This window comes from Oryza brachyantha, chromosome 3, assembly GCF_000231095.2.
Source record: "Oryza brachyantha chromosome 3, ObraRS2, whole genome shotgun sequence".
NCBI lineage: Eukaryota > Viridiplantae > Streptophyta > Magnoliopsida > Poales > Poaceae > Oryza > Oryza brachyantha.
Window position 1 is genome coordinate 10,587,367 of NC_023165.2, and position 24,711 is coordinate 10,612,077.

A 24,711-nucleotide genomic window follows, 5' to 3' on the forward strand; every position below is an offset into this window, starting at 1 on the left:
TCCTTTCATTTTCCCCATTCTAATGAAATTGACCATCTTGTGACAATGTGATCCATGTCCCCACATAAGACAAATATATGGAAGAAACTGGTACAGTAAATAGCACAGGCTGGCCCGCCGCTGTTACAGTCCTCTGGAAAGACTGTACATATATTGGCAGTTGGCACTCAGCAAGCTTCAGGAAGTACCAACTACATGAACAACGTTGAATCAGCAATTCACCGGTGCTGCATTTTCCGTATATAAACCAATAGAATACAATTTTTGTTCCTGCTTCTTCTGATCTTCCTTTTTTTTCTCTTTCATTTATTTAGTCTAGTTCTTGTTCTTGGGCAGCGCCAGCGTTTTGTCCCACTGCCTATGGACAGTCCTCCCCTGCAGGTTTTTGGACATATCCAACTTCCAATCTCCAAGAACAACCAAAATCACAGAATCTAGTTAGGACAAATACACTTGAACGCAGCAGGATTAACAGCACTATAATAACTGCGTCTCCAAGAAACAGAAACTACAGTAAACCCCCAAGTTTCTTCCCAGCTGGTCCTGGTCTCCAGACTCCAGCTAGTCTGAGATGCCACTGAAGACAAAAGAACAGTGGCATCTGCCATTCCGGGGGAGCAAAAGAGAGGAGGAGAAAAGCAAGCAAAAACCGCGATGTGATGTGAGCTGCGGATTCAACCAAACAGCTCCTCCACAGCGCATAAAGTGTCTGATTTTGATACTTGCCCGCCTTCCTACAAATCTTAAACTGGTTCGCACCCATCTCCTTTATTTGCCTTGTTCATTGAAGCTTCCAGACGACGGATAATCTTAGCGAGTGTGCAGTTGGAGAAATAAAAATGTTTAGATGTCATATTTTTGACCGAATGACGGAATGAGTTTTTGACACGAATGAAAAAACGAATTTCACGGTTCGCCTAGAAACCGCGAGACGAATATTTTGAATTAATCCACCATTAGCGCATCTGGTACTATAGCACTTATGGCTAATCATAAACTAATTATGTTCAAAAGATTTGTTTCGCAATTTCTCACATAACTATGCAATTAGTGTTTCGTTTCATCTACGTTTAATGCTTATTTAGGTGTCCGAAAATTTGATGGTATGGTTTTAGAAAAAAATTAGCAACTAAAAAAGGCCTCAGCGAGTAAGAAACTGAGTACAATTTTGCTTGCTAGTGTACTCACTATGCATGCCGTGTAAGAAGCAGGACACTTTTACGGTAAGGTACTCCATGCTCTATGGCTACGTTCGGTGAATGTCAAGAAAGAAAGCTGATTAGCGTATGGAAAACGATAAATATAATTAATATATAATTAATTAAGTATTACTTATTAAAAATTTAAAAAATAAGTTATTTGATCTTTTAAAATAACTTATATAGAAAAAATTTAACACGAAAAACATCATTGAATTGTTTAAAAAACGTACTAATGAAAAGCGAGAATCAACTCAGCCCGAAGTGCTGAAACGAACGCCTATATGCAGGTGGCGACCTGTTCCCGTCGTTTGCCGACGAATCACTAGGGTGAACGAAGATAGTATACCCTTCTGTTCCCACAAAAATGAAAAAACAAGCATCTGTGACAATATATATGACCGGCGTACTAAATCCAATTTTCTTTCTTTTGACATACTATTGATTTCTTCCTTACAAAATAAATAATATGTTCTAGTAAAACCGAAGTTAGACCATTCTGCTAGATGTTCAGGCTGCGGTCAAGATACATTATAAATTATGATTTTTATCGGCACATTTTCAAACCCTTAAATGGTGCATTTTATGCAAAAAAAACCATTGACATATAATTTTCTAAAGCAATATCTTTACTTTTTATTAGTTATTCCAGTTGTTTATTTCCTAAATACCTGTAAAAGAGCTCAAAAAAATATCCAAACATATTTGTCACGTCGAATGGAGCCATACTGCTGTTAACTAAACTTGGTAGAAGTTTCATACTGCTTATAGCCCAAAATAACTCATCTTTTCAATTCATATATAGTTATTCTCACAAATCACAACTACTCTTTTCATTAAAATACTTTATTTCTAACCTACTTTATATATACCAATACAAAAATAGCTAGAACGTCCTTTATTTTGTTCAAACCCCAAAGTATTTATCCTTTATTTTTCAAATCCCAAGTTCCCAACGTATTTATCCACTGTTTTACGATAATTCAATCGGTAAGCAATGATCGCTCAAAAATACAATAATCGCTAAAAATAAATTATTTGTGAGAATAAAGTAGCTAAAAAGTCATATTTTTGCTTATGCTTATAATCTAAAATTTAAATTTTTAATCTTAGATTTTAAGATGACTTTGGGATTTTTATAGTAGTTCATTTTTTAGCACCAAGAAAAGATACTCTCAAATTATTTTTTGACTGTAAATATATCGTTTGGCTTTTTTATGATTAGCCTAATTTTTTTTAGGACGTAGACTGAGATAGAAGTAGGAACTAACGAGCGACACTTACAAATTAAGCCCTGTTTAGTTTCTAAAAATTTTTAGAAGAAAAATCACATCGACACGTAGTGTCACCCATTTGAAGTATTAAAAGTAGTCTAATTACTAAATAAATTTCAGATTCCGTTTGAAAACCGTGAGACAAATCTTTTGAGTGTAACTAATCCGTCATTAGCACATGTTAGTTTGTAGCACATATGGCTAATCATGTAATAATTAGGCTCAAAAGATTTGTCTCACGATTTTCCTTATAACTGTGTAATTAGATTTTAGTGTTTATATATATTTAATGTTCATTTATGTGTTCGAAAATTGAATGTGATGTTTTTGGAAATAAAATTGGAAGTAAACATGGCCTAACCCCTCCGAAGATTACAGCTTTAACACTGATCAAACGCACCTGATTCCCCGGCGAGAGCCATGCTACCAGCCTACCAGTGTACTAGCATGATGGTACAGCTGTAAGCTGTTCGTTGCGCTTTTACTCCGGAGCTTTGACCACCCTACCGCGCGGGCCCCCGCATCTCGCCGCGGCGGCCGTGCCGCAGGCCGGGGCAAAACGGTAAAACTGCGCAGCGGGCGGCAGCGAGAAGAGCGTGCTGCTCTCTCGTCTCGCCTGCGCCTCCGCCTCCGCCTTTGCGACTGCACCCACGCAAACGCAACAGTTACTGCGGCTCTGGGCTCTGGCCGGCGCCCGCAGCCTCGTCGGCAGCAAACCCACCTCCTCCGTTTCCTCGTTTTTAAACGCTTCTTCCCCACTCCTCCCCTCTCCTCTGCCCATCCGCCCGCCACTCCTCTTCCACTCCCCGCCGCATTGCTCACCGACTGAATCGTCGTCAGTTCATCGTAGCCTCGTAGGGCAGCGGTTGCGCCAGCCACCGGAGGTACCGCCCCCCGCCCCCGCCCTCGCGCCTTTTGAGTCTTTTTGTTTCGCTTGTCAAAATCGTATTTTTTTTCTTCTATTTTCCTGTTCCCTGTATCGGCTGTTCTTGGGCGTTTTGTTACACCTGTAGACTGTAGACTGTAGTGTTTGTTTTCTCTCCGGGAGATCGTTGCGTTTCAGGTTCCACTCTGTTGGGATTATTAGTAGCGCGCCCTGAATATGTTTGCGTGTAGTTCCTTTTTATTTTCCTGTTATCTGAAGAACCCTGAATTCTTGCAAAGCTTTTCGATGCGCATTTTAGACCTTTGGTTACTGAGCTCGATTATGGTCACAGCTCACAAATCTCTCTCTGCACAACTCTCTGTGTGATGCTCAGTAGGTTGTGTTTGTATCTCAACTCCCAGCGCACTAGTAGTCTGTGATTTGTGATAAAGAGAGCCCCCTCTCAGGGAGGTCAGGTGGGTCAAACTTTTATTTTTATTTTATTTTGCTTAAACACTAAGGATAGGACGAGCATTAGTCAGGGTTTGGTCTTTTTGTTACCTTCTGCGTTTCTCGTTCCAGCTGAAATAGTGGATCTAGTATTGGTAGACTGGTAGTAGTAGCACTATCACCAGTCCACTACCATGGTTAATTGGTTATTACGGTAGAATAGCGCCATACGCACGGTGACACTGGTTTTGATGTGCTAGGTGGATAGAAAGATGTGAACCGTAGCCCTTGCAAAATCATGCCAGTAATCGATTGTTCGTCGAAGTTAAAAAAATGTGGTCTCTTCAAGTGGAAATTAAACAATTGTGCACCAACCAAGATCTTGTAGTCAGTAAACAATGCTGCAAAACCCGGCATGTGCAATCACTCCGGCTCATCTCCCCGCAAGCATCTCCTTGCCAGTGCCCTAGCTTCCCTAGTTCACATTTTAGATTGTTTAGAGGGGTTCAGGTTTGCCTTTATTTGCTTCACTTTTCCTTTCACCTTTCTTTAGTGGTATTCTCTGATCAAGCAGCCTTTTTTTGTAGTGGCCATTGCCTTGTTGCACTATGGCGGCCTGAGGCCCTTGTGCAGTGGTAAGACTGCTGCGTTTTCATCCCTAATTAGGATGAAATTGATTTCACTCAATGATTAGCTTAAAACTGCGTGCAGCTGTGTAAGGCTGCAATTATCTGTTTTTTAGATAATGGAAAAGTGCAAGGCTGCATTTTTCTAGTTTCTGACTGCTTGAATTTCGAGCTCAAGCGTGCTATCCTATGTGACGAAACTTAACATGTCGTAAGCGTGCCATTTCCTACACTACTCCTACTTAAGAAACCGTAGCACTACTAATGTCATTCATGGTAATCGTAGGCGCCAAACTGAACACCCACTAGCAACTAATGTTGATATGCTAGATTGAATTTAGCTCTCGGTAAGCATACCACCATACTTAGTGTTTCACTCAAGAAAGTTGTGCACGATGTGATATGCTCATCTATGTGGCCAGTATTGAACTATTTATTTTCCTTCTTGCTCCTCTTTCTCTTCTTTATTGATGTCTTTTGTCTTTTACACGTCGACCCTACCATTTCAATTAACCCCCTTTAGTTGCTTTGTTTTGGTGACTTTAAATCGCATATTTTAGTTGAAATTAAACTAGCGCCGTTCTTTGGAAGTATAATTCTTGTCCCTTGTGGTGATTAGATATCGATGGTTTTATTCCCGTGATTTACACACTGCTTTGTACTGATAGAGAATCTCAAAGTCACCTCTTTAGTAAGTAACAAGGCTCAGTAAAGTGATTGGCTGCGAGGTTCTCATAGAGGAAAACCAAGGAGGGTTCCCTACATGTTTTGTAATGATTCACACTGACCAATCTGGCAGGATAACACCTTTACTAGCATTCTTTATTTTCTTTTGTGAAAAAAAGCGGCTGCACTAATTTGGACAAGAATTGTTAAAATCATTAGGCTTTGATGGGTCCTTTTTTCTTTTGAAAGTGCCTTGGTCTTTTTCTTGGCATGGGCCTCTTGCGGGGCAAGCTGCCAGCTTTTTATGCTTCCACTCCACAGGCACGCTTGTCTGCATAACTGCACTTGAAAAACATGCAACTGTGCTTAGTTCTGGACTTAGCACACATACATCTGTTGTGATTGCTCATATTGCTATATTCTCTTGAGGGTTTATGACTTAAAAGACAGTTAGTCATATTTTCAGCTCTATTGTTAGTTTTCAAGATTAAACACTGACATTTTTCATTTTTTATTGCAGCAGGATTGGCAGTTACTATGATATAAACAGATGGTGATATTGTTCATTTAGTCTAGTTGATTCAGAGACACCTCTAATGGGCTATAAAATTTTTGAAGGTTCTTTGATTCTACTGTCGCTATTGCTTTTTACCTCATTGGCTGCGGCAGACATCACCTCCGAGAAGCAAGCACTCCTTGCTTTTGCCTCTGCAGTCTACCATGGCAACAAACTCAATTGGGATCTAAACATATCATCGTGCTTATGGCATGGTGTAACTTGCTCCCCAGACCGATCACGCATATCTGCCCTTAGGGTACCCGCTGCTGGCCTGATTGGTGCAATTCCAACAAATACTCTTGGCAGGCTTGTTTCCCTCCAGGTGTTAAGCCTGAGATCAAATCGTTTGAGTGGAAGTATTCCATCTGATATCACCTCGCTTCCTTCTTTGCAGTCCATATTTCTTCAAGATAATGAACTGTCAGGAGATTTGCCTTCTTTTTTCTCTCCAACCCTGAATACCATTGACCTATCCTACAACTCCTTTACTGGACAAATCCCTGCAAGTCTGCAAAATCTTACTCAATTATCTACCCTGAACTTGTCAAAAAATTCTCTCTCTGGACCTATCCCTAACCTCAAACTTCCTAGCTTAAGACAGTTAAATCTGAGCAACAATGAGCTGAATGGCTCAATTCCCCCCTTCCTTCAAATATTCTCAAACAGTTCATTCTTGGGGAACCCTGGATTGTGTGGACCACCCCTAGCTGAATGTTCTCTTCCTTCACCAACGTCCTCACCAGAATCTTCATTACCACCACCAGCAGCATTGCCACATCGCGGGAAGAAAGTAGGTACTGGCTCTATAATTGCAGCTGCAGTTGGGGGCTCAGCTGTATTTCTTCTAGCTGCTGCGGTATTTGTTGCGTGCTTCTCTAAGAGGAAGGAGAAGAAAGATGAAGTGGTGGATAACAATGGAAAGGGTGTTGATAATGCAAGGATCGAGAAGCGCAAAGAGCAAGTCAGTAGTGGTGTCCAAATGGCCGAGAAGAACAAATTGGTTTTCTTGGATGGATGTAGCTACAACTTTGACCTAGAGGATTTACTGAGAGCTTCTGCCGAAGTCCTTGGCAAGGGGAGCTACGGGACTGCCTACAAAGCTATACTTGAGGATGGCACCATAGTGGTTGTCAAGAGGCTAAAAGATGTTGTGGCAGGGAAGAAAGAATTTGAGCAGCAGATGGAGCTCATAGGGAGGGTAGGCAAACATGCAAACCTAGTGCCTCTTCGTGCTTACTACTACTCAAAGGATGAGAAGCTTGTTGTCTATGAGTATGTTGCCACTGGCAGCTTTTCAGCCATGTTGCACGGTATGCTAATGTCTTTCGCTACTAAAATGTTTATTCACATGTATGTTGATCAATTTTGCCAAGTAGAAACCTAACGATCCATGATGTAGCAAAAAGCTACATATCTGTTCCACAATGTAAGACTTTCTATACTTGTCTAGATTTATATGGATACTAATGAATCTAGACATATATATATATAAATTATATACATTTATCAATTGATGAATTTAGACAAGACTAGAAAGTCTTATAATATGAAACGGAGACAGTAGTACTAATTTACATGCACAAATGCAATGCAAGTATGCAACCACAAGTTCTTTCTCATCTTCTCATAATCTTCTGATTAACAGGTATCAAGGGCATTGCTGAGAAGACTGCATTAGACTGGAATACAAGGATGAAGATTATTCTTGGAACAGCACATGGCATAGCACACATCCACTCAGAAGGCGGCTCAAAGCTCACCCATGGCAATATCAAGTCGACCAACGTGCTCCTCGACCAAGATCACAGCCCCTACGTCTCGGACTACGGGCTGGGCGCCCTGATGAGCTTCCCCGTCAGCACCTCCCGCGTCGTCGTCGGTTACCGCGCTCCGGAGGCCATCGAATCCAGGAAGTTCACCCACAAGTCCGACGTCTACAGCTTCGGCGTTCTCCTCATGGAGATGCTGACCGGAAAGGCGCCGCTCCAGTCGCAGGGGCAGGACGACGTCGTCGATCTACCGAGGTGGGTGCACTCCGTGGTCCGGGAGGAGTGGACCGCGGAGGTGTTCGACGTCGAGCTGATGAAGTACCTGAACATAGAGGACGAGCTGGTCCAGATGCTCCAGCTCGCCATGGCGTGCACGTCGCGGTCCCCGGACCGGCGTCCGACGATGGCGCAGGTGATCAGTGTGATCGAGGAGCTCCGGCAGTCTGCTCCGGAGAGCCGCGAGTCCTCCAACGAGAACGGCTGCAGGGAATCCAACCCTCCGTCGGCGTGATGCCCTGACGAGCCGTGGATCTGGTATTCTGGTGTGGTATGGGTATGTTTGCAATTTGCTGCAAATCAGTTAGATTTGGAGCTGGTAGTGATGTCTTGAATCAATGTAAAGCCAGAAGCTTCAGCACTGGCACAATGTAGAAGCATTGCATGATGTGCAAGTTAATATTGGTGGGTTCCTAACTGTTATGCCTACATGCTGTGCTCAGGTGTTCGTTAGAAATTGTTCACTAGTGGAGTCCTTTTCCCTGGGGGGAAAATTACCAAGGTTTGATTAGCTGTTTAGCTCCTTTATGTGAGCATCCGTTCATGTGTTTGTGTTTGTCTTTCATCGGTATGCAAAATCGCAAATGAGGAAGCAAGTAAAACTCGACATCCATATGAGCAGAGACAGCATACAAATTAACAGCGCGACAGCACAGGGCCAAACGTTAAATCAGAGACACCCAAAGCTCAAAAACATACAAAAGTATAGCATCATCCAATCAATGCAATAATTAAATCAAATACATGTGGCTAAATTTCCTCAAGACACATGGTCATGGTTAAATGCATTCACAATCTGTTGTAATACCAAAATTTCAGTTTTCTGTAGAATAAATATGGCCAATACACCCCCTAGATGGTCAGACTGGTATAAAGGGAAATAGCACAAAGGCCTCATGTGTATAACTTGGGAACAAGAACTTCTGCTGCCCCTGAAAAAAATTGACAGGGGAGGAAGAAAAGCTGGTAATGACACGAGCACTCTACCAAGAACTGAACTGAGGTTCCATATCTCCGCTTAATCGAATGCATCCATCGCACACATCCTCCTCTTTCCAAAAATACAGATCTCAAGCTGCCTGATGGTATAATGAAAAACTACTTTTGGTTCACCAAATCAGCACCACTGACATACCTAGCAACAAATGAAATCAAACGGAATGGAGCGCCGACGATGGGAGCATCAGAGAATGGAACCTCCTCTGCCTCATCATCTGCTATTGGTGGTTGTGGATCATCCTCATGAATCTGTATATCATCTAATGCAACTGGCACAATTTCTTCGCCTGTTCTTGGCTCATCAAAGTTTTGTGCTGACCTTTGATATGCATTCACATCAATGATGGCCTGGGAAGCAACATCATCGATAGATGTTTCTGGAAGATGCATGGGAGTTTCTTCTAGATGATTACTAGCATAGGCATTGCTAGAACTTTCGTTGATAAGATTATTCACAGAAGTAACCGTCCCAGAACTGCTTAGACTTCTATCGGCAATCAGTTCATTCCTCTGCAGAGAGACATTTTGTATATATGAGAAATTAAATTTAAATTCTCAATAGAGTAAGGGGTAATGAGACCCCCAATGCATCCTAACAAACTGTGATTTCCAGACAATCAATATTCGGTCACATGGCATGCTGAGACTCATATGTCTTACCAAAAGTAAAACAAATAGTCTGCTTGTGGAGAACTACACTGGTAAAATTTGTTTGATCCATCACACTATTTTCAGAGACCTGAATTACCATGTCTCCATCTTATGCACTAGAATCTGGATGGTGAAGCGTTTTATGCACCAGAAACTACTGGTATCAAATGGTGTTTCTCTCTAGGTAGTTTCACTGGATTATATAGATGCCTACCAAATTGAACACAGGTAGTTATATCCAAATTAAAAAAAAAGGGGACGTTCTTCATCACATTTACCTTTTTAGCATGGGAGGCTTCAGTAACAGCAACCTTTGATTCAAAGGCATCTAATCTAGACACCAGTTCATCTAAACCTTTTATTAACTTCTGTCTTTCCTCAACAGTATTGCTTGAAGTTCCCTCCAGCATCTTCACCTGCCAGGCTTTGTTATTAAATAGTAATATCAGACGGTATAAGCAGAACTACTAACACTGCAAATGAAAACCAAAGCACCAAAGCTTTAAACGTGTCATATTCAATTTCTCACAAATAAATCAGGAGAGTTTAAGTATATACGATTTAAGACCTTTCTGAAGAGGAGAAATGTTAGACCACATGCTGCAGATTACATAAAAACCACCACCTATCAAACTTAGTGTTTAACTAGTCATTTACTTCATTTAATCTAACTGGGTATCACACATTAACTAAAAAGAAAAATCACAAATAGTTGAATTTGTAGTCATACCTGTACCAGCAGTGCTTTATTTGTTTCTTCCAGTCCACTTAATCTTTCTTTAAGAGATGTCTGAAGAAAAGGAGCAAAATGTCAGCCAAAAAAAAGATAGGAGTAGGAAAGAAACAACCCTAGGATGTTTTCACCGCAAATCCTAAATAAGAATTGTAAGAGAAACTAGTGATTCATGCATTACCTCCTGATGAGTTAATGCACCGTTGATGACCTCTATGCACCTGACTTTGTTACCCAGAACTTCCTACATGAAATTAGGGAATAGAAGTTTACAGCACAAACAGATAACAAAGGACAAACACGACAGACAACACTGTGTCATCAATTTTAACAAAGGGGGTGATCATTTGGCATATTGCAAGCGAAAAATAATATGTGAATAAAACTTTTATATGCATGTTCATAGGTTCTAAAAGTCAAGGTTGAAAAATAAATTACGATGAAAAAACCCCAATATCAACTCCAAATTTAATGTTGAAATTCAAATTTTGGCTTATAAGCAGAAGCGAAAATATGTGGCTGAAAATTTAAGCCTGATTTACTTCCCAGTTCCCATTCCACAAGAGGGGTTAAGACACTTCAAATATTAGGGGCAGTCAGTGTATCAACTATCAAGTGAAATGAAAGAAATGCTTACTATCAAGCATGTTTTATTGCTGACCAAAGTTTGGCAACAGAAGTGTGGAAAGCCACAACTTTTATCAAGGCTATTAGTTAACCATCATTGTGGAAAGTTTGACTAGAAAAATGTATGGCCAGGACCTAAAAAAGTGTGACAGGAGACATATGTGGTCATGAATCAAATGCCAGCCATACTTGACCAAATTTTCCTAACTTGGATGCGAAGTGTATTAAGTGAAGAGGGCATAATTTGCTGGTTTATAGAGGCGCAAAAACACAAACTGGAACTAAAGTTGATCTGTGAAATTCAGAACTCCTGATTACAGTCAAGACTGGTACGTGTATCCACATGAGTAAAGAGATCAGTAGAATAAATAAATACATACCTCCTTCTTGATCAGCAGATCGTACCCATTCTGTAGATTATTGAGTTTTTCCTCCAAACGGACCTAGAGATTGGATCAAACAGAACTTCAGCTAAAATTAGTAATTCATATCACCTTTCCATTTTTACTGTGTCACAAGGCAGAAAATCTTGAGTATGAAAGTAAGGTAGTTATTCCAGCTATATTGGTTGAAAAAATAGCATGTGGTTGCATCAAGGGCACAAACACACCTCATTCTGTGCATGGTAATCCACTTTGTTATGCAACTTTTCAAGCTCACTCTCCATGATGCTCTGCAGGAAAAAGAATTAAAAAAAATGTTTCTTACATGACAACATTATTTCTTACATGGCATTTCTATTACTGCCAAAATAGCATTCATTCACATTTTGCAATGAACTATTCAATCCAAAAACATGTATTAGAGTTAGAAACTACTTTAAGTCTTTAACAAGCAAAACAACAAAAGTCATGATCACCAAACAGAGATAACAGATTGAGGAAACAAATGGATGAAGCAGATGCTTCATTTCGCAAATTACAAATCACAGGATACACTTTGTTATAATGTGGAGAAGTTAATCTAAAATTGTTTCAGACAGATATTCTCATTTCTGTTTAATCAGCAGTTCAGCACAGGAGGCTGTGCGCTGGAACAGCACAGCATTATTATCAAATAATCAAATGAAAATTTTTGGTGTCAAAGCCCTCGTAGTTAAAATAATTTTGCGGGTGTTTGGTATGGGGATATTGTATGCATATTTTGTAATGTATTAAGGTACCCAAAATACATTTCAGACAAATAGGCAGCCATCAAAGAGTCATAGTTGGACCCTGTATTTTCAGATAAAACAGCAATGGTACATACTACGGATACAAAAAATTGCCACGTGTGTCAATCACAAGTGCAGATACGGACCACTTTTTGAAGCCACGAACTCTTCTCATCTTCCAACTGCTTTATCGCCTCATGTAATTTATCCTGCATTGGCAAAGTCTGAGATTAAAATATGAGATACAATTGAGAAACTTAACACCTGGTACGAAAGCAACGAGCTCAACTATTGGCTCACGGTAGGTGGCTAGGATTGGGCAACAGGAAGAAAGTAAAATGGTTACAGCACAACAATGTAGGGAGGAGACTAAGAAAACAAGTAGTGGGGAGGAGAAAAAAGGTATGGCCATAGGGGAGAGAGAAAGCTTATAGGGTCTTAGCTCACTATATGGACGATTGTGACTGCACGCAACACAATCCAGCAACATGGAAGCATGCCCCTTTTTTCACATTTCCAAAAGAAAATGGCATTGCCAACTTTTAGTGGCAAACCTACTAATGGAATGTATTGTTGCATGGTGAAGATGGCATTTATCAGATAAATGCACACTGTCAATTAAGTGGTAGTAAAAGCTGCTTCCGCTAAGCATTGTAAACTGACACTATGCATAAGAACATATTGAATCAATATTTAGTAATTGGTAGAAACTTACAAGCTTTGTTTCATATAGTCTGTGCATATCAAGCTCCACGGTGGAGTCTGACATCTCAACATTCCTCTGATTGACATGGGCTACAGTACTGAATTTGTGATTTTCCTCTGTCATGGCAGGTTTAACGTTCTGGTATGATGGAATCCCTTCTCCAACATAGGACATGGCATCATTAGTGTTTGTGCCACCATGATTTGCCTGTCGATCTGGCTCATGATTCTGGTACTGAGGAGCTTCCTCTCCAGCAGTGGACATTGCATCATCAGCATCAGTGCTATTATGATGGTCATTAGGGGCTGACTCATGACTGTGGCATTGTATGGGAGTCTCTGCAGTGCTGGACACGGCATCACCAGTGTTCTTCCCTTGGTTTCCCTTCTTCTTCTTGTTCCTCTTCTTTTTAGCATCCATCTCCGGTTGCTAAGCCGAGCCCTTACAAGATTTATCTACCTACTAATACAACAAAAGAAATCAACTTACAACAATATTTAGCGGATAAGCTGTCTCATCAGATAAATGACATGTGCTAAAGATGGAGCCAATATTAAGTGAAAAAACAGCTTTGTACACAAGTTTTAGCTCCCAACTCATAAACCAATAGAACTTTGTCACTTGCAATAATTAAAAATATATGTACGACAAGCACACGAAAGTAAAATATCCCACTTTATCAACTGATGCCAACACAAAGACAGAAATTCTAGCTGCGAATCCTTGCGCTACTATATACGAAATCACTAATTCGAACCGCTGATAAGAGCCTATGCCCATCGGCTACTCACATATTTTTCCCCCAATAAGGGACAAGCCCATCATAATATGCTATATCACATTTTTTGGCAGAAGCATAGATATCGTGGGGGGAAAAAAAAGTCATGGCTGCGCATCACATAGCAGGCGAGAGAGACAACCGGAGCACGAGCCCGTGCCAGTTCTATGCAAACAAAGCGTCTAACCGTAAACTCAAACGCAAAAAAAAAGTTTAAAGAGGGAACCGCGGTGAATAAGATCAATCAGTCACAAAGATAGCGAGAAATGCCGGTGTAGCGAGAGCTAACCCTAGAACAGCCTCCGCCTCCGCCCCGGCTCGAATTGGGGAAGAGTTGGGATTCGGGAGCACCGCGGGGAGAGCTCTCCCGAGAAGGTGGACTTTCTGGGCGAGGAGGAAGACAGCGAGGTGGAGATCTGCGTCGCGACTGCGCGGGCGGAGGCGTGCGTGCGTAAGCGTAACGGCCGGTGGCTTGTCGCAGAGGCTCGCGGCGCGGCGCGGCGCGGCGCTCGCACGCCACCGCGCGAGATGGGGGGAGGAAGGCGTGCGAGTGCTGCGACCCCCTCCCCACTGCTACACGTGTGCTGCCCGAATCTCGTAGCGTGAAATGGGCCTTTGGGCCGGGTAGGCCCAGCCCATAATGGGGGTACTCTCGCTCGGCCCAGAAGCCGCGAGCACCGGCCTTTCGAGAGTCGCACTCTCTCCCCCAACAAAACCCTCGGCCTCCCTCCGCTCCCTGTCCCCTGCCGCCGGCTTTCTCCACCGCCGCTCCTTCACCCGAGCGGCGCACCCAGCGAGGAACCCCTCATCAGCCACAAGGCCCCGCCGCCATGGCCCCCGCGGACGGCGGAGGGGAGCAGCCGCACAAGGCACACCGCCAGCACAAGTCCGGCGCGAAGGCGCGGAAGAAGAAGGGCAAGGGGAAGGGCGGCGACGACGATGCCGGCGGCGAGAAGAAGAACCCAAAGGTACGCACACACGACCAAGCTGGCGAGCGTGCTGTTCGGATTCTATCCCGGTGGGGGCGTGAGGCTGCGAGCTTGTTTGCTGCCTCGTATGGATTAGGATTTGACGCTCTGGCTATCAGCGAGTGTATTATCTGGGTGGCTGTAGGATGTTTGTTTAGGTGATGATTAGGTGTACGTGGCGATCCTGTTTTTCATTTATGGGATGTACTGCGTGGTTCCAACTTATCATAATGAGGTCTCCTAGTATTAGTTTTCTATTTGGAGAAGTTGAAACGATATTAATTTGGGCATCTGAAAGTCATACAGATTGGGTACGGTAAACTGTTTAGATATAGATCTGTGCTTAAAGTATTGCTCTGTATTCAATACAGTCTCGTAGTCCAGTGCAATTGTAGCTTAAAATGTATAATTAATGATAGCATTGAATAAGTCCTTCTATTAGCAAGATAATTCGATAGAACACATATTTTTAGTTATGCTTTGGTGATAGTTTCTGCCGTCTATATGTGATATTTTTATGGGTTTGTTTGGGTGGCATGAGTCGATTATGATACATGCTTTTAAAAGAAAAATTAGCACATACCTTAAAAAGGACACTGTTTGATCTGTGTAACTAATGGTGCTTTACACTATGCAACAGAACTTAACAACTCAAGAATGGTTGGCTATCTGTTTAACTTTTCCCTTCTCTAGTTTTGGAATATTTATTTTAATAGGTTACCATTCCTTGTCGCAGGCTTTTGCCTTTCAATCAGCTGCAAAGGCCAAGCGTTTACAAGCACGATCGGCTGAGATTGAACAACGCCGTCTTCATGTGCCAATTATGGATCGCTCAATTGGTGAGCCACCACCTTTTGTTGTAGTAGTTCAAGGGCCTCCGCAGGTATGTTCTGCCACTTGGAGAAGATGATGGATTGATGGTTGTGGATTGTTCCCTGATTATTACATTATTTATCAGGTTGGGAAGTCGCTGCTGATAAAATGTCTAGTAAAACACTACACAAAACAAAATTTGTCTGAAGTATGTGGTCCCATCACTGTTGTATCAGGTTAATGAATCCTCCAAACCTTGAACATTCAGAATAATCTATATTGTTCTTCTGAACAATTGAATCATAGTGAAGCTGTGAAGCTTATTATATATATGACATTTTTTTATCATATGCAGGTAAAAGTAGGCGGGTACAGTTCTTGGAGTGTCCAAATGACATCAACGGAATGATTGATGCTGCTAAAATAGCTGATCTTGCTCTGTTGCTTATTGATGGAAGCTATGGATTTGAAATGGTATACTGTTGATGTCTACATTTTTTCACAACTATTTCTAGCTTAGGATGTAGTCTGAGATATGTTTTCGCCCTCAGAAGCACATCCCCGATAAAAAAAAAATCTTCTACATTTGGCTAAAGTTCTATTGCTAGCATTGGAATTACTTTCTATTATTGCCTCTCGTTCATCTTGTGGTGACTCCTACTAGTGGATGGAGTTGTCCTATTGTATTTGTTTATGCTAATCTATTAAATGCTTCCTATTCACATGGTTACTTCCATATATGCTTTCTTGTACTAGTGGTACCTAAATGAGCGCTTATTTCCAGGATACATTTGAGTTCCTTAATATCATGCAAGTGCACGGATTCCCCAAGGTGATGGGAGTCCTTACACATCTCGATAAGTTTAAAGATGTCAAAAAACTAAGGAAAACTAAGCAGCGCCTGAAGCATCGATTTTGGTCTGAGATAAAGGAGGGAGCAAAACTTTTCTACTTGTCTGGTCTCATTCATGGAAAGTAAGTTTCTATAAAGCTGGTATTTCTTCCTTCAGATTCTTAGTTTTTATTACCTCCTTTCTATATTATAATATGTTTTGGCACTATCTAGATTTATATGGATGCCAATGAATCTATACACATAAAAAACATATTCATTGATGGATGAATCTACATAGGGTCAAAACATCTTATGATATGAAATGGAGGGAGTGGTAGTTAATAGCTGAACTAGCAATCAATATTCTTATCAGTAAGCAAATCTATGCTGATTTGAGCTCATCATAATAGTAGGGAGTTACTATGTGTTATCTTTCTTAATGCTGCAGAATGCTTGTTTTTAATTTTTTTTTTCTATCTTTGGTTATTTCATCTAGAAGACCCATGTTTTTTTTCTTGTACAGATACACAAAAAGAGAAGTCCATAATCTTGCAAGGTTCATCTCTGTTATCAAGCCTATCCCACTGAGTTGGAGAATGGCACATCCTTATCTACTAGTTGATAGATTTGAAGATGTAACTCCTCGAGAAAGTGTGCGCTTGAACAGAAAATGTGACAGGAAAATAACATTGTATGGTTACCTTCGTGGCTGTAATATGAAAAGAGGGACGAAGGTAACATTCCATTATCTCTGGAACTTAATTTAAAGTAGGACTTCACTTCATTTTGCCAAGAAGTGTACTTTATAGCATACAGAGTTGTTCAACATGCCACTTTACTTGATGTTAGTCCATGATTTTGTGTCACCTAGTTTATCATATTTAAACAGCCTTAGCAAATGTCCCAATTAAGGGTGAAGATAATGGCATCTTATTTTGCAATAAGCATGAATTTACTGTTTCATTATCTCTGCAACTTAATTTTAAACTAGGACTTCACTTCATTATGCCAAGAAGCATACTTTATAGCACACAGAGTTATTCAACATGTCACTTCACTTGATGTTAGTCCATGGTTTTGGGTCATTAGTTTATCATATTTAAACAGCCTTAGCAAATATGTCCAAATTGAGGGTGAAGATAATGGCATCTTATTTTGAAAGAAGCATGAATTTACTGTTGACAGACTTACTAAATCTTCAGAAATTGTTGTTCGTTTTGAAACTGAGCTGACAGAATGTGTGGTACTGGTTTCATTAATTGTGCTTGAGTCTGTTTGACAAAACTGAAGGTTATTACTTTTCCTTTCTGTGAGGAGAAATTATAATTTCCTTCGTCTCTGGCTATAGTGCCCTAAACTTTTGGATAGTAAAACACACAATTATTGCAGGTTCATATCACAGGGGCAGGTGATTTTAGCTTGTCTGGGTTAACAAGTTTGGCTGATCCTTGTCCTCTGCCATCAGCTGCAAAGAAGAGAGGACTACGTGACAAGGAAAAGCTGTTCTATGCACCAATGTCTGGCCTCGGTGATCTAGTATACGACCCAGATGCAGTTTATATAAACATCAATCCTCATCTTGTTCAGTTCTCAAAGACTGATGAGAACGAAACATCTAATAAGCAAGGTACTTTTTATAGTATACACTATTCATGATTATAAGAGGCACCTCCTTCTTTCATCCTGTTTGCCTTGGAGTTTCTTGAAGTATTGTTGTTCGGGACGATAAGGTCCTGAGGAATGTTCAATGCATGAACATACTTCTGTAGACATGACTTTAAGGGTATTGCCATCAAGCTAATAACTCAGTTTGCTTCTGTTTTTGTCTATGTACTTCTTTGGTGCAATGGCGTAGAACTTGAAAGAATATTTTGGTTTTGAATGTTATTTGTGTTTGGTGGGCTTCTGGGCTTGGATTGCAAAGCAAGGCACACTGTTAGTGTTACATACCTGTTCCATGTGCCCAGAAGAGATCTTAGCCCAAAATCCTTCTCGGAGTTAGCTGTTATAGGTCTATTTTCCTTACAATACTTGTTTGGTTTCATATATTTACAATATAATACCTACAATTGTAACTTGGCATCGAAACATGAGTAGGCAGGCATATGTATCAGATCTATCATGTAATATCTTCTTAAAGCATTCTTAGACACATGCTCATGCTCGAATGGAAGTACTTTAGTTTTATAGCTGAAATTCTGCTCTAGCTATTTTTCTCCTATATATGTATAGCCTTCCTTTATTGTTTGCTAGATTACTGACCTTTCATCATACAGGGAAAGGTCGTGATGTTGGTGTAGACCTAGTAAAAACACTTCAGAACCCCAAATACTCCCTTGATGAAAAGTTGGAACAGAGTTTTATAAATTTCTTTGGTAGAAAGCCTGCTGCTCAGTCTGAAGGCATCTCTGCAAGCCAGAATGATCAGGGAGATGCTAATATAAGCAATGCAGACATCTTGGAGAGCAATGAAGATTCTTACTCTGAATGTTCAAGCGATAGTGAACATGGCAATGATGATGATGCTCAGCTAAGTGACCATGAAGTTGACTTGACAGAAAAGGTTGAATTTTGTAATGGAAGATTGAGGAGGAAAGCTGTATCAGCTAATTTTAAAGATGACGATGACAATGAGGTTTTCCCTTTGCTTTATTGATTATATAATAGTTTTCTTGCTTTCATATTCTTTCTTTTCCTGGTCTCATACTCTTTTTAAAGTTCCCTGTTTATTTTTGTGTTGCCATATTTAGTCCATCCAGGAAACACGTTACTCTGCTGTTTTGGTACTCTACCAAAAAAATGTTTGATCAAGAACAAAATTGATCAGTTGTTTTAATGGTACTTTAAATTGCCCAGTTAAGCTTCTCAATGCCTTTTATTTCCTTGGTTGCCATTTGTTTCATGTGTCAATGGTATTTTCTTTTGATACTATTCTTCTTTATCATATTTTTGTCATTTAATTTACTTCGAATTATAATGCAAATTGATATTGGTTACATATATATTTTTTGAATAGTTAAAAGAACATGTTTTATTGTAACCTTCGATGTAGCATAGCTTATATTATGATAGCCAGCTATACTTCCATACTACCTTGATGTGATGAGCCATAAATTGTGATTTAAATATATCTACTTTGGTTTTAAAACTTTTCATGTCTATGGATTTTCTGTTTGAAACTTTAAAATTATTCGTTGGTCTGCCTTGTAGGATGCTGATGAAGATGATACTGACAGTGAAAATTCTGGCGATGACCAGCTATCTGAAGGTTCTGTTTCATTGGATGACAATGAACATGCACTTGATTCAGGTACTATTTTGTACACATGCTTGGTAGCATCTCTTTGTTGATGGGTAGTGAATAGTCTTCCTACTATTTTTTGTTGCACATGAATACATGGGATCACATAGAAACCACACCCATGCCCCTATCTCTGTCCTGTCCCTCCCTGTCAAATGCGACCCTAATCAACCAGGATCATGGTCCGAGCCTTGTCTCTTGTTGAGGGCTGGGGTCGACATGGATTGTGGACGGGTCACTACCTGGGTCATCATCTCAGGTTTTGGCGCTGGTGCCTCTTGGGTTGTCAACAAGAACATAGGCTGCATTCCTATCCCATGCAGCCTCCAAGATCCCTCAGGATGAGGACCTGCGCGAGGCTGATCGGCCAATAGCCTTTTATTCAATTCTGCTCCAGGGCTGGTTCCATTTCTTCTCTGATGGCTTCCCGCTTGGCCGTTGGCATCCTTGCTGCTTGGTTTGCCTCGTAAAGTCACCGCCCCAGCCAAATCCTGACTCCTTTGTCACTTCAGTACTGAGCACATAGTTTGAGGCTGTGAACCCACACTATTTGCCGATTTGGGGAAGAGCCAGCCACCAGAAAGCCCCATTGACGTGAGGAAAAAAAAGGGCTATGTGCTTCTCCTAGGGGATGAGGAATATTAGATGGTAGTGGGCTGGCTCTGGGCTTAAGTTAGTGGGCCGGGATGTTGCATTAAGACTGAATTCATTTAGGAGATGGAGAAGAAGTCCACAAATGTTGCATTCATGCATCACATCTGTTCCAGGGTCACGTCCTGGTCTCCTGGATCGTCGTTCCCAAACTAATTGGTTCTCGATCCACATTCCTAACCAGTGGTCCTACCAAGCATACCCCTTTCATCCCATGTATTTTAAGGCAAGAGGTATACCCCTATCATCCCATGTTTTTTAAGGCCATCTTACAGTCTTCCTCATTCCAGCCCCTCGATCTATCGACACGGGAACTTTTGTGACTTAGCTACGGCCCACTCAGCCTGCACTACAGTGAATCATGTTGCTGTTTTTTTTTTTACTGAAGCAATTAGCTTTTTAAAAGAAGATCAATAATGTTTCTAAATTCTAAATTCTTTTGTTTGTGTATTCTAGATGATGAAACTGAAAACAATGCAAAGTGGAAAAAGTCCTTGCTTGCTAGAACACAGTCCAGACGGATTGCCAATCTTATGCGACTTGTATATGGTCAAGCTACAACGAAGTTGGGCAGTACAACATCAGAAAGAAATGACAGTAGTGCTGAAGAGAGTTCAGATGAAGAATTTTTTGTACCAAAAGGACAAAAGAAGGTAACTGTGTGCTAATGCAGGATTAACTACCTTTCTTTGTTTTACTGCACAATCACATGACTCATGGCATTTGGTATTTTAGGAGCAAATACGAATATATGATAAATCATTGCTTTCCTGTATAGTCTAATACTATCTCCATTCCAAATTATAGCTACCTTTAGGTCTAGAGTCTATACACGGTCTTTGAGATACTATTTTGACCAATAATATTTATAAAAATGTTATTTTAAATAAAAAATATTTGCATATTATGATAGTTTATTTAATGATAAACCTAGTATTATCATTCTTGCGTTATCGATTTTTTTTTATTTTTTATTTTTTGTTATCGATAGTCAAAGTTTAAAATGTTGAGCTTAGCACTATTCTAAAGGCAGCTATATTTTGGAATGGAGGTAGTACCGTAGTAGAATATATTCCCTTCTGCTGAAGGCAAAGAAACTGAAATTAGCTAGGTGTGTTGTTAAGTTCCAAATCATCTTTGTCCTTGTACTTTGCATTGTTATTTTTTTGGTTAAGGTGGTGAGTTTGGTTCTCTTTGATGCAATGGACTATCTGGAGTAGCTCATATAAGTATAACCCCACAATTGTAACAGGGCCCTCCTAGTTTTGTTATTTGTTTGAAATAATAAAGGACTGCTTTCTATGATTACAGCAAGCAAATAATGAATCAACAAGCTTTGATGATCTGGATGCCGAGGATTACTCCAAGTTTTTTAAAACCAAGCTAAGAGATTGGTCTGATGAGGATCTAATCAAGAGCATCCGTGATCGTTTTGTAACTGGAAATTGGTCAAAAGCTGCTCTAAGAGGACATGAACTGAATGAAAACGAAGAGGATGATGAAGTCTATGGAGATTTTGAAGATCTGGAGACTGGTGAGGTGCATAAAAGCGAGGTATACGAAAATTCTACAGGAAATGGAGGTGCTCACAAGCAAGATGACCTTGCAATGGAAGAAAGAAGACTCAAGAAGCTTGCACTTAAAGCAAAATTTGATGCGGAATATCCTTTACTATATTTCCAATGTTTCTTTTTCCTTTTTCTTTTGTTTGTTGTCAAGTAATATGCTATTGTTTAAACAGGGGATTACTTTTATGGTTTGCTCCGCACTGTGGGTTTAATGCTCCTTTTGCTATCACTTGTCAGGAGATTTTGTCTCCATGGTTATCTGATCTTAATTTCTTGTTTGTTTTTTCTAAAGTGTTCCACTGCAAGCATTTCCTTTATGATTCCTTGACTGAAACCCACATATGATGGATCCGATCTCTCTGGTGAGGAAGTTGATAATGACAAAAGGAAATCTAAACAAGAAGAATCTAATGGAGGGGGCTATTTTGACAAAGTGTGTAATAACATCGTTTGTGTTTGCTCTGTTGGGTCTCGTACACCTGGTTACTGAACTGTTGAATGTTGAACCTTTTCAGTTGAAGGAGGAAATTGAAATTCGCAAGCAAATAAATATATCTGAACTCAACGAATTAGATGAAGATATCAGGGTAGAAATTGAAGGGTTTAGGACTGGTTCTTACGTCAGAATGGAAGTACATGGTGTGCCATTTGAGCTAGTTGAGTATTTCCATCCTTGCCATCCCATTCTTGTCGGGGGCATTGGCCTTGGTGAGGAGAATACTGGATATATGCAGGTGAGCTAATTTAATTTCTATTATTCAATGAAACAATCAATGCAATGTCACAGTGTGACATAATGCATTGCCATTCTTGTTGCAAGTGAATCACATTTACCACATTCACTCTTCATACAGGCTAGCCTGAAACGACACAGGTGGCACAGGAAAGTGCTGAAGACAAAAGACCCTATTATTGTCTCAATTGGTTGGAGGCGTTTCCAAACAACTCCTGTATATGCAATAGAGGATCGGAATGGTCGGCACCGCATGCTCAAATATACACCTGAGCATATGCATTGCTTTGCTATGTTTTCAGGACCGCTTGCTCCACCAAAAAGTGGTGTACTAGCAGTCCAGCATCTTTCCAACAGTCAGGTGAGTTTAGTGATTTATATGGATTTGTCCATATATTTTCAATGCTTCAGAGGAAACATCATAAATTCATAATTTATGGTACTGTCGGACTTATGCATCTTTGAGTTGCCAGACTCGTTTAGATACAGGAACCTCCCTACAGTATCCATTGGCCTTGTCGCATTTACATTTAATATATTAATGTGTTTGCACTGACATGCTCTATGCCTCTATGCCAATTCTTGCACATCTGTCCAGGTACCATTTAGAATTACTGCAACAGGCTGGATTCAAGAATTCAACAATTCTGCTCGAATCATGAAAAAGATCAAGCTCACAGGCGTACCATGCAAGATATTCAAGAAAACTGCTCTAGTTAAAGGGATGTTCACATCTGACTTAGAGGTTGCTAGGTTTGAGGGTGCAGCCATTCGGACAGTAAGTGGTATCCGAGGGCAAGTTAAAAAGGTAATACATGAAGTCCTATGCTCTTTTGGCTGAACAATTCATGGCAACAATAAGTCAATGTTTGTAACAAAATGACTATAAGAACTATGAGTTGACTGTTGATTTGAATCTGTAAACATATATGTTTGTTATCAGAATGGGATTTTATTTAGTCAATGTGAGCGCAAGTAATTATATTGGGTGTTAGGTCAGGGAAAATTTAAGCTCAATAAGGAGTATCATTAACTCTGAAGTTTATATATGCATGAATTGTAGCTAACTTTAGTATGTGCACACTCAAACAACCTTTGTTTCATTACAGGCAGCAAAGATTGAACCAGGAGATATGCTAAAGAGAAAAGGGGAAAGCACTGAAGGGATTGCAAGGTGCACCTTTGAAGACAGAATTCTTATGAGTGACATTGTCTTCATGCGAGCATGGGTCAATGTTGAAGTCCCCACCTACTGTAACCTTGTGACAACTGCTCTTCAACCCCGAGATCAGACTTGGCAAGGCATGAGAACTACTGCCGAGTTGCGGAGGGCTCACAATATTCCTATACCACATAACAAAGATTCGGTTTATAAGGTTCTTTGACATCAATATACTATTGCATAAATATTTTGTCCTTTTATCTCTTATCATCATTCTCATACCATATTATCTCCAAATGGCAGCCTATTGAACGGAAAGTGCGGAAGTTCAATCCTGTAGAGATCCCTGCAAAACTGCAGCATCTACTTCCTTTTAAATCTAAACCAAAGGATACACCCAAGCGTAAGAAAATACCAGTGGAGAGCAGGGTCCCTGTACTTATGCAACCCCGTGAGAAGAAAACATATGCAGCCATTCAACAGTTAAGGCTGCTAAAGCATGAGAAGGTGATTGTTCATGCCATAGCATCTGTTTCTAGTGTCAATTGCTGATATGAGGTGTGTTCCAATGCCAATCGCTGACATTATGTTTGCAAATCATTTTCTCATATTTTCCAGGCGAGGAAGAAGAAAATGCAGGATGAGAAGAAAAAGAAAGCATACGAGGCAGAGAAAGCAAAGACTGAACAGCTAACGAAGAAGCGGCAGAGAGAGGTGAGGCGTGTGAGATATCGAGAAGAAGACAAGCAGAAGAAGCGAGCCCGCAGGTAACTGAAATAGTTCAAGAAAGAGATCTACAGGTACAAAAATTGTCCCAGAAATCTCCTGAGGCGCCACAGCCAGGGCCAGATTCCGCGCTAGCTCAGTTTGCAGCCTATAAAAACAGAAGGATCCAGCTGAAAAAAGAAAGGCTCTGGTTGATGACATCAGACGACTGGTTTTATGCAGCTCATATTAATAGCATCTAATGCTATGCAGCTAACCTGTTTTGCGGCACATTGTTGCTACGAAATTTTTGTTATCCATGTAACTGGTATGTACTAGCTCCCAGGTGAAGTGGGAGTGAATTTTTAAAATTATCAATATTAGGATAGAGCAGTCGGCCCCTTTTTGATTCCTCGGTGTTTTATAATTCTGGAGCTACTAGACACTGAGTTGTCGGGGCTGTTAAAACGTTGTTGTACTGTATGGCGAGGACGTGGCTTTACCGCTTTATAGTAATATATGTTTTCTGTTCTGCTGCCTACACCCTGTATCGTTTAGCAACACTACAAATACAGAGAATTTCTTATGCATAGCTGACTATAGTGGAGTACAAGAAATCATGTGCCCATGTATCATTTATTTGC

The 24,711-nt window shown here is 40.5% G+C and overlaps 3 protein-coding genes across 6 annotated transcripts; 2 read left to right on the top strand and 1 right to left on the bottom strand.

Annotated features, from left to right (window-relative positions):
* Window positions 1–3,144: 3,144 nt before the first annotated feature.
* LOC102721717 (probable inactive receptor kinase At5g58300) lies at window positions 3,145–8,273 on the top strand. 2 transcript variants are annotated; one of them, XM_015835811.2, is made up of 3 exons: window positions 3,145–3,357; window positions 5,601–6,949; window positions 7,285–8,273. In XM_015835811.2, exons 2-3 carry the CDS (start codon window positions 5,677–5,679, stop codon window positions 7,917–7,919), a joined length of 1,908 nt encoding a protein of 635 aa, XP_015691297.1. In that variant the 5' UTR covers window positions 3,145–3,357; window positions 5,601–5,676; the 3' UTR covers window positions 7,920–8,273. The 2 variants fall into 2 exon arrangements, with proteins under 2 accessions (XP_015691297.1, XP_015691298.1); XM_015835812.2 differs by having other exon boundaries at window positions 5,604–6,949.
* A 57-nt stretch (window positions 8,274–8,330) lies between these two features.
* LOC102721997 lies at window positions 8,331–13,877 on the bottom strand. Of its 3 annotated transcripts, none has more exons than XM_015834212.2 (9): window positions 13,621–13,877; window positions 12,563–13,012; window positions 11,994–12,071; window positions 11,305–11,367; window positions 11,075–11,137; window positions 10,249–10,311; window positions 10,065–10,124; window positions 9,613–9,750; window positions 8,331–9,193 (listed from the first exon to the last, which is right to left on the bottom strand). In XM_015834212.2, the coding sequence occupies exons 2-9, from the start codon at window positions 12,971–12,973 to the stop codon at window positions 8,783–8,785; spliced, it is 1,287 nt and encodes a 428-aa protein (XP_015689698.1). In that variant the 5' UTR covers window positions 12,974–13,012; window positions 13,621–13,877; the 3' UTR covers window positions 8,331–8,782. The 3 variants fall into 3 exon arrangements, with proteins under 3 accessions (XP_015689698.1, XP_015689697.1, XP_006650038.1); XM_015834211.2 differs by having other exon boundaries at window positions 12,563–13,015; XM_006649975.3 differs by having other exon boundaries at window positions 11,994–12,056; window positions 12,563–13,015; window positions 13,621–13,876.
* A 211-nt stretch (window positions 13,878–14,088) lies between these two features.
* LOC102713727 (ribosome biogenesis protein bms1) lies at window positions 14,089–24,684 on the top strand. The gene is made up of 18 exons (XM_006651282.3): window positions 14,089–14,299; window positions 15,036–15,182; window positions 15,258–15,348; window positions 15,468–15,586; window positions 15,897–16,087; window positions 16,471–16,681; window positions 17,337–17,574; window positions 18,224–18,582; window positions 19,158–19,257; window positions 20,356–20,552; window positions 21,211–21,560; window positions 21,807–21,900; window positions 21,983–22,201; window positions 22,322–22,561; window positions 22,799–23,008; window positions 23,310–23,576; window positions 23,666–23,869; window positions 23,981–24,684. Exons 1-18 carry the CDS (start codon window positions 14,162–14,164, stop codon window positions 24,131–24,133), a joined length of 3,528 nt encoding a protein of 1,175 aa, XP_006651345.1. The 5' UTR covers window positions 14,089–14,161; the 3' UTR covers window positions 24,134–24,684.
* The last annotated feature ends 27 nt before the right edge of the window (window positions 24,685–24,711 follow it).

Excerpts from the sequence above, each read along its gene's own strand:
- LOC102721997 (XM_015834212.2), bottom strand. The coding sequence starts at position 12,973 with ATGGATGCTAAAAAGAAGAGGAACAAGAAGAAGAAGGGAAACCAAGGG. Across the intron at positions 10,312-11,074 it reads ATCTGCTGATCAAGAAGGAG|GAAGTTCTGGGTAACAAAGT; the intron begins GTATGTATTTAT and ends AATTTCATGTAG. Across the intron at positions 10,125-10,248 it reads GTGCATTAACTCATCAGGAG|ACATCTCTTAAAGAAAGATT; the intron begins GTAATGCATGAA and ends CCTTTTCTTCAG.
- LOC102713727 (XM_006651282.3), top strand. The coding sequence starts at position 14,162 with ATGGCCCCCGCGGACGGCGGAGGGGAGCAGCCGCACAAGGCACACCGC. Across the intron at positions 21,561-21,806 it reads AAAGCAAAATTTGATGCGGA|ATATGATGGATCCGATCTCT; the intron begins ATATCCTTTACT and ends ACTGAAACCCAC. Across the intron at positions 22,562-22,798 it reads AGCATCTTTCCAACAGTCAG|GTACCATTTAGAATTACTGC; the intron begins GTGAGTTTAGTG and ends ACATCTGTCCAG.
- LOC102721717 (XM_015835811.2), top strand. The coding sequence starts at position 5,677 with ATGGGCTATAAAATTTTTGAAGGTTCTTTGATTCTACTGTCGCTATTG. Across the intron at positions 6,950-7,284 it reads CTTTTCAGCCATGTTGCACG|GTATCAAGGGCATTGCTGAG; the intron begins GTATGCTAATGT and ends TCTGATTAACAG.